The 9,361-nt window shown below is 43.4% G+C and overlaps 1 protein-coding gene across 1 annotated transcript in view; it reads left to right on the top strand.

Moving 5' to 3' along the window:
• The window catches only part of CSF1R (colony stimulating factor 1 receptor), a 45,477-nt gene that overhangs the window by 12,561 nt on the left and 23,555 nt on the right, over positions 1–9,361 (top strand). Inside the window, exons 6-7 of the mRNA XM_006863875.1 lie at positions 1,674–1,833; positions 6,026–6,212. Coding sequence (XP_006863937.1) covers positions 1,674–1,833; positions 6,026–6,212 — 347 coding nt within the window. The remainder of the gene's footprint in view (positions 1–1,673; positions 1,834–6,025; positions 6,213–9,361) is intronic.

The raw sequence follows: 9,361 nt of genomic DNA, 5'->3' as shown, positions 1-9,361 counted from the left end.
GGTATTGCTTTCCTAATGTCCTTTTCAGTGCTGTCATTTTTGGTATAGAGAAATCCAACTGATTTTTGTATGTTGATCTTATATCCTGCCACTTTGCTGAATCTTCCAATGAGGTCTAGTAGCTTTTTTACTGAGTCTCTGGGGTTTTCACATATAGGATCATATCATCTGCAAATAGAGAGAGTTTTACTTCCTCTTTGCCAATTTAGATACCTTTAATTTCCCTATATTGCCATATAGCTCTTGCTAAGACTTCTAGCATAATATTGAATAGGAGTAGTGACAAAGGGCATCCTTGTCTGGTTCCTGTTTACAGAGGTAAGGCTTTCAGTTTCTCTCCATTGACAGTAATGTAGGTTGTTGTATATATGCTCTTAACTATGTTGAAGAATTTCCCTTCAATTTCTATTTTGTGGAGTGTTTTTATCAGTAATGGATGTTGGATTTTGTCAAGTGCCTTTTCTGCATCCATCGATATGATCACGTGGTTCTTTTCTTTTTTCTTATTTATATGATGATAACATTGATCATTTTTCTAATGTTGAATCATCCTTGCATCCCTGATATGGATCCCACTTGATTATGATGTATTATTGTTTGATGTGCTGCTGGATTCTGTTGGCTAGGATTTTGTTGAGGATTTTTGCATCTCTGTTCATGAGGAATATTGGTCTATAATGTTCTTTCTTAGTGACGTTCTTCCCTGGTTTTGGTATGGGGATTATGCTTGCTTCATAAAATGTATTAGGAAGTTTTCCATCCTCTTCTATCTTCTGGAATATTTGAGTAGAATTGGTGACAGCTCTTCCCTGAATGTTTGGTAGAACTCACCAGTGAAGCCATCTGGTCCTGGACTTTTTTTGCTTGGGAGTCTGAACAAATACATTTTGCAAGAAGCACAGTCAGATTGCTCCTTTGAACTGACAATGGCAAGACTTTGTCTCGCCTACATTGGACATGCTGTCAGGAAGGACCAATCCCGGTGGGACATCCGGCTTGGTAAAGTGGAGGGGCAATGAAGAAGAGGAAGTGTTTGCTATTGCACCTCAATGTTAAGGAAATAAAAATCCTCCTAACTGGATCAATAAATAACAACTTGATAAATGGAGAAGATTGAAGTTTTCAAAGGTTTCATTTGACCCCCAAGGAAATAGATTGACACAATGGCAGCAGCAATGAGCTCAAATGTAACAACAATTGTGAGAGGATGGTGCAGGACCTAACAGCATTTCATTCTGTTGCATAGAGAGTCTCTATGAGTTGGAACTAACTCAATGGCCCCTAACAACAATAACAGATGTCAGCTCACTTGTGACTAAGCAAAGAGTTCCTAGGCCACCTTTGAAGTTCAGGAATGTAAGAGCTTTTCCAGAAGACTTTGGGGAAAAGGGAGTATATTGGGAACAGCACTAGGCCATTACTAAGAATGATTCCCACTCCCTTAGGTGCCTACTAAGTATCAAGCACAGTCCTAACCATTTACAGACAAGACTTAATTTAATTGTCACCACACCTCTAGGACTAATATTAGTCCCATTTTACAAATGAGGAAACTGAGGCCCAAATTCAGTCCCTTGCCCAAGGACAAGCATCTAGTAATCCATAGAAGCTGAAACTCATATCTTTCTAATCTCTAAACTTTGGTTAACTGTCTCCATTTCTTTTGCTTGCAGCTGACAAATTTTCAAACAACTGACTTAGATAGTAATTATTATAAAAAAGTTCTGACCCACATCATCGATCATGTAGACTTCCAAGATGCCGGCAACTATTCCTGTGTGACCACCAGTGCCCAGGGCATCCGCTCCACCTCCATGGTCCTCCGGGTGGTAGGTGAGCAACAGGGTGGTGGGAGGAGTTGGCAGGGATCTTGGGGTGGGAGTACATAAGGAGTTTGGGAAAGAGGGAGTTGGAATGAGGAGGAGACACTAATAAAAACACCCCCATTTGACTCCTTGTTGTTGTTGTTAATTACCGCAGAGTTGGTTCCGACTCATAGTGACCCTGCACAGGGTTTCCGAGGCTGTAAGTCTTTATGGGAGCAGAACGCCTCATCTTTCTCCCACGTGGTTTCGAACTGCTGACCTTGAGGTTGGCAGCCCGACTCGTAACCACTACGGTACCAGAGCTCCTTATTAGATTCCTTAGGGCCTGACTAACCTTCCTTTGTCCTTCCTTGGATTTCCCAGAGTGCATTGTTTTGATCTAGCACCAATTGTTTTCTGCTTTGCAATTGATGCCAGTAGCTCACTATTTGACTTTGTTCACTCCTTTATTCATTCCCTCATGCCTGACACTCTTTTTGATGTTGGCACTTATGTCACATGGACAAGTGGACAGGCGCTGATCACCCAAAGTGATTGTGAGGGAAGTGAAGAGTGTCATGGAAACACCAAAAGAGTCCCCAACCCAGTCATGGAGAAAGTGGCCTCTAAGTTGGGACAAGACGTCTGTATGAAAGGGGATTAACCAGGTCGAGGGATGAAAAAGAAGGGGGTCAGTACTTCTGGCAGAGGAAAGAGCCTGTGTTTGTCCCAAAGCCAAGAATATGCTGTAATTGAGGCATCCAGAAGAAGGTGAAAACAGCAGGGATAAGGAGTGACCCAGGAGGTAGGGATGAAGGTAGAGGCCAGAAGGTAAGAGCCATGAAGTAGGGAGATTGCATCTTATCTGCAGGCAGTGGAAGTCACTGAAGGTTCCAAAGACAGGAGCGATGTTATCAGATTGCACGAGAGGGCACACACCCCAGACAGGTTCCAACCTGGCTCTGCCAATGACAAGCAGGTTGTATAACCTCTGTGTGCCTCAATTTCCCCACCTATGTAATGGGGATAATAATAGCACTAGCTACCTCATGAGTTTGTTGTGAGAATTATATGTGTATTTATGGGTATGGGAAGGCTGAAGAATAATCAGGACCACTGATGCAGTGGTCCAAGCTGCAGGGTGGGGCCATAGCGGGGGTTGTGGGGGAGTCTGGCCTCTGAAAATTGACAAGACTTGGTAACTGTTGGAATGAAGAGATGGCTAGGATAATAGAGCTGGGAATCAGAAAGCAGAACAGAAGCTTCCTATGGGTGGGGGCAGGCTCTGAGTCATTCCAGCCTGGCCATGTCTCATGTGTCGATGGAGAGGAGAGGAGAGGAAGCATCAGAATCCCTGCCCTTACAGACATGCTGGGGAATGTGAGCTCTGCTTTTGGCCCCAACCTATGTTGGGAGCTTTTCTTGGGGAGGAGGAGCAAAGGCACCTGGAATTATGGACACCTCCAGTTATGGGTTCTAATGCTACTGTTTTGAAGGGAAGGCATACAGTAGTCACTCAATAAGTATTCTCATTAATTTACACTTTGTGTCAAACACTATTCTGGATGCTGAGAATACATCGGTCAATGAAGCAGATACAAATATCACTGTCCTCATGTAGCTTTTATTCTACTCGGGAGAAGACTAGCAGTGAGCAAAATAGATAAGTAAATGATACTGGATTAGCAGTTTAAAATAGGGTGATCACCAAATAAAACCTCACTGAAAAGTTGATATTTGAGCAAAGACTTGGAGAAGGTCAAGGAGCAAACTGTGCAGCTATCCTGAGGAAATGGCGAGGAAATGGCGAGGACCAAGTTGACTAATGTGACTGGAGTGGAGTGAACAAGAGAAAGAGTAATACAAGATGAGGTCAGAGAGGTAAACGGGGGTGCTACTCTGGCTTTTCCTCTGGAGGAAGCTGGGGAGCCATTGGAAGATTTTGAGCAGAGGGGTAACACGTTCTGACTAGGGATGCAAAAGATTGAACACAGGAGTCTCTGGTGCTGTGTTGAGGACTGGCTGTTGGGAGGCAAAGGTAGAAGCAGGCAGATGCGTTAGGATGCTACTGGTCATACTAGTGGTGACGGGGCCTCAACCAGGGTGGTAATGGAAGTGGTGGGGAGGGGTTGGAGTCTGGAGTTTGCATGGATGGCTAAGGGAGTGAGAAAAACAAAAACAGTGCCCTAAAAGCTCACAGACCAGTTGGAGCGAGAATATCGTTTCCTGGAAGGAGAACTGAGCCAGATGAGAGAAGTAGTAAGGGTGAAGGACCTAATGAGAGTGCAGTCTGGGTGCAGTCCTGAGGAAGGAGGGTTACCTATGACCTGAAATAGTCACTGGAGACTCATTAGAGTCTGAGTGAATCTTGAAAGATGAAGTGAGGAAGAGGATGGGGTTGCTGATGAAGGAAATGGTTTGAGCAAAACCTCCAAGGTTGGAATGACCATGCTGTGTTCAGAAGACAGGGTCCAGATGACTGGAGCATGGAGTGACTGAGCATGTGTAAAAGAATGCGAGTGAGTATGAGTGTCTGTGAGTGTGTGGATGTGTGTGAGTGTGTGTATGTATGTGTAGGGGGACATGGCTGGATGAACAAAGTGAGCCCTGAAGGAGGAGAGCCTTGAATACCAAACTGAGAGGTGAAGGTGATGGGCAGTCATGGAGGACTTTTGACCAGGCATGTGACAAAATAGAAGAATACATGGAATTGAGTAAGGAGAGCAGCTTGTAGAGGGCTTCCAATCCCTGTGGTTTTAAGGAGACCTCTTAGCAGTTTCCTTGAGAGGACTATAAAGGCTGAGTGAGTGGAGATACTTGCCACATCTCTGTTGCCTAAAATTCAACCAAAGAAGCGTGATTTTAATTCATGTAAGATGTCATTAGAAGAAATGAGCCAGGACTCTGAGGTGCAGGTAACAGAAGCCAACTCAAACTGTTCTAGTCAAATGATGGATTTTATTGACCATGTAGCTAAAAAGTCTATGGATAGCAGCTTCAGGCACAGTAGGATCTAGATGTTCCAACAATGTGACCAAGAATCCACCAATGTAATAGCAAGCCTCCACTAGTCTGAGCCCATAAAAACTAGATGGTGCCTGGCTATCATTACCAACCACTCTGATCAGGATCACAATAGAAGGCCCTGGACTAAATGGAACTAAAACAGAGAGCAAAATTTAAAACAAATAATAAAATGACCAGATTTACAGTGGAACCCCCAAGCCTATGGCCCTCAGACACCCTTGAAACCTGGGTTTCAGAGATCACCTCTCAGCTGAAAAATAGACAGACCTAAAGTGAACATAATACTCATGAGGAACATGAAACACACTCCTCAGAACAATTAGCCATCCGAGACCAAATGGACAACATTTGCCCAAAAACAAAGTTCAGAAGGCAGGAAGGGGCAGGAGAGATAGGCAAATGGAAATGGGGAACTCAGGGAGGAAGTGGGAAGAGTGTCATTACAGTGAAGGGATTGCAAGTAATACCATGAAACAATGAATAAGTTGCTGAATGGGAAATTAATTTGCTTGGTGAGCTTGCACCCATATCACAATAAAATGTTCAGAAACAACAAAAGAGAAGCTATAGATTCTCTTTTTGGACTAGCTTTCAAGAAGACTTTCCCCTGGTGGCAGCAAGACCCCTAGTAGCAACAGGCTTGGCAACCCCAGTGGAGCGAGGATTTCTCTTGTCCCAGAGTTCCAACAAAAGTTCTTACAATTGAATCTCATTGGACTCATGGACGTAGGAGCTTTCCTTGAATCAATCCCTGGTCTAGAAGGGACAGATTACCCTGATTGGCTGAACTCTTACCAGAATAAGGGAGGATGGCCAAGGGCATGTAAAAACCAACAGATGTTTTTCTTTTTAACTAATTAAAAGTTTTTCAAAAATTAAATATCACAGATATATTCGATCTCTTCATTATGCTAAGAGAAGACAGAGACTCAAAGAAGGATAGGAATTTGCCCACATCGAAGGGGTGTAGAAGTTCTCCCAGGGACTTGGTGAGGTAATAGTTTTGAGTCTTGGGCTGCTGGAATGGGTGGTGGAACAAGAGATGTCAGAGAACAAGTTGTGATTGCGGGTCAGGACTGTGCCCAGGATATAGGAGGTGTTCGGGTAGATGACCTAGGTGTTGGGTGGATGACCAAATGGCAAAATGGGATGATTTCGCTTAACACCATTTCTCCATGTGTTCTGCCTTTCAGAGAGTGCCTACTTGAACTTAACCTCTGAGCAGAACCTCCTTCAGGAGGTGAGCTTGGGTGAGAAGCTCAAGCTCAAAGTCAAGGTGGAGGCTTACCCGGCTCCGAAAGACTTTAACTGGACCTACCTGGGACCCTTCTCTAGCCACCAACCCGAGTTTGATTTTGTCATCATCAATGACACATACAGGTACCACCAATCAGCTCCCATCTGTACAGCCCCACAGCCAGCTGAGGAATGCTTTCACCAGGGTTCAGGACACTTAGGGCATGCCTCACCTTTGCTGTGTGACCTTGGGCAATTTCCTTCCCTTTCTGGGTCTCCCTTTCCCTGACTACATGCAACCTCCCTATCAGTCAGTCTGTGTTGGAGATTTGGATCAAATTGACTTACCCTCTGTCTCACATCTATGGGAAATCAATGCCCTCCTCAGAATTCTACCATATCTTGGTAGATACACACTCCTAGTAAAAACTGCATAGGGATAGGGTATCTGCAGCAATTAACATCACAGAATTGTTTGTTAAGTGCCGTTGAGTCAGTTCCGACCCATAGCAACCCTGAACTGGGTTTCTGAAGTTGTAAATCTTTACAGGAGCAGAAAACCTCATATTTCTCCCGTGGAACAGCTAGTAGTTTCAAACTGCTGACCTTGTGGTTCACAGCCCAATTCATAACCACTACGATTCATAACTACTACAGAATTGTAGATACTTATTTACGAATTGGGCTGTGAACCGCAAGGTCAGCAGTTCAAAACTACCAGCTGTTCCGCAGGAGAAAGATGAGGCATTCTGCTCCCATAAAGATTTACAGCCTCAGAAACCCTTTTCAGGGTCGCTATGGGTCGGAACCGACTCAACGGCACTTTACAACAACAACAACAACAGCGTAAATTCTTTAAGGGCCTGTGGCCATTCACCATTCTTCTCCAGCTGCTCAGATTGTACAACCCGACTCTCCCTTTTCTCTCCTTTCCTCTCTCATCTCTCCACCCCAGGATCCTGTTTATTCCACATATACCACATAGTAGAAATACATTTTTCCTGTCTTATAGACTATGATTATATCTAGACTACGTCCCCCTCAGGCACTTCCCTCTACCGCCCCAGCCTGCCTAACTTTTGTTAGTGGTTATTTTCTAAACAAAAACATGTCCTCCTTAAGAGGAACACTGATATTGTTGTGGTTGTGAAGTACCGTTGAGTCAGTTCCGACTCAGAGACCCTGTATAGGGTTTCCGAGGAATGGCTGGGATGCTTAAACTATTGACCTTGTGGTTCAAACTGCCCTTGCAGTCCACTGTATTAACCCTCAGCCCCACACCAGGACTCCAAGGGGAATGCTGATAGTAGGTGTTAAAATAACCTTTGCTTTACTGAGCTTGATTATAATAAGAAGAGAAAACTTGATCAAGTCCCGTACCACAGTTGTGGTACCCCTCCCATACTCATGACATGTATCCCTAATTTTCTTTCTAATCCAGGGTATGAACACAGCTGAAAGATTTGATTGTCCTCATAACAAAACATGAAGCTTAGAAGTGGCTCACTTGGTCCTTTCTTTTCTTATCTCCTCCCAGCTCAAAATGCTTTTATCTCTCAATAGCCAGAATTCTCTTAAATCTAAAGTTGAGCTCAAAATATTCAAACCTCAATTCAAGCTTCTTTGTAGTTTTAGCCTTCTTCCAGACAATCAGGTTCATTTGTCCACCATATGCACTTTGTCATCATGCCTCTCTCTCTAGTGTACAGAGAGTCCTTGTCCTCCTCAGACTCGGTTACTTGTGGGGTTGGATTTGTTTCAAAACATACTGTGGGTTTTAGGAATACTCACCATATTTGAGGGAGCTGTATCAGCACGAAAAACCCTTATCCATTATTGGAATCTTTCCTTTGGAGTTTAAATGCAGCCTCAGAGTTCTCCTTAACATAATCCCTCAGTAGTATTTCCATCACAGTTGGTTCATAAGAGGAGATGTTTTTGCTATCCCTGGGATCATTAATCCACAAAGAGTTCTGGGATTCTCTAGGTCCTGAAGCCTAAATCTCATTTATCCCTTGCTTGGTGACTGTCAGAAGCAACAGGCCATTTCACAGGCTCCTCATCTTCCTCCTTTCGGTTCCCTGTGGCCCTTTCTGAGAAGGGTTTCTTTCTTCCTCTGTTATTGTTGGTAAGTGCCACGGAGTCAGTTCCAACTCATAGCGACCCTGTGTAGGGTTTCCAAGAAGTTAGCTGGTGGGTTTGAACTGTTGACCTTGTGATTAGCAACTCAGTGCTTATCCTACCTACAGTATTATAAACAATTCTGTTGTTAATGTGCTGGACTGCAATGTCAGTGTGAACCTCAAGGTAGGCAGTTCAAGCTTACCACTCGCTTCTCGGAAACAGAGTCACTATAGGTCGGAATCAGGTTGTGTTCTTAATGGTGATCTTGCATCACCAAAAAGAAATTAAATTCTTTCCGGTTTAAGGGGTACATATTATCTATATTGAGGTATCTCAAAAATTGATGTGTGTAGAGGGATTGTTGTTATTAAGTGCCATTGAGTCGGTTGCGACCTGTAGCGACCCTGTACAGGGTTTCCCAGGGTGTAAATCTTTACGGGAGTAGAAACCCTCATCTTTCTCCCGCGGAGCGGCTGGTAGTTTCGAACCACTGACCTTAAGGTTCACAGCCTGATTCGTAACCACTACGCAACCAGAGCTTAGAGGGATGGTGCACACCAAAAAAGTCTGGTTAGTTGTGGCTTTAGGAATTTTCCAAACACAAGGTGGGAATTTGATATAATTTATTTATTTACAAAGACCTTATAGAGATATGTAAGCCCTCAAGTAGCATTAGTGATTTGTCATTGATTGTCAACCAGAAAGTTGGCAGTTTGGATCGACCAGCAGTGCCACGAAAGAAAACCCTAGCAATCCATCTCTGTGAAGATGAGAGCTGTGAAACCCTATAGACTGCAATCTTGCTCTGTAACACAGAGTCAGACTTGATTCAATGGCCATGGGTTTAGTTTTTGTTATTGTTTTTTTTTTTTTTTTAAAGATATAACTCATCATACCATTTACCCATTTAAAGCACATAATTCCATGGTGTTTAGTATATTCACAAATATGTACAACCATAATCACATTAGAACACTTTTTATTACTTCTAAAAGAACCCCATACTCATTAGCTATTATTCTCTATGCCCTGAGGACTCCCCTGGCTCTCAGACCTAACCAGCCATAAACCTATTTTTTAATTTAAGGTTTTTATTGTGGATTGAGTGAAAGTTTACAGGGCACATCATCAGTTTCACATTCAACAATTCATATAACTTGTTTCATTAC

The sequence above is a fragment of the Chrysochloris asiatica genome, unplaced genomic scaffold (genome assembly GCF_000296735.1).
Source record: "Chrysochloris asiatica unplaced genomic scaffold, ChrAsi1.0 scaffold00057, whole genome shotgun sequence".
Lineage (NCBI taxonomy): Eukaryota > Metazoa > Chordata > Mammalia > Afrosoricida > Chrysochloridae > Chrysochloris > Chrysochloris asiatica.
This window is presented reverse-complemented; position numbering and strand designations above follow the sequence as displayed.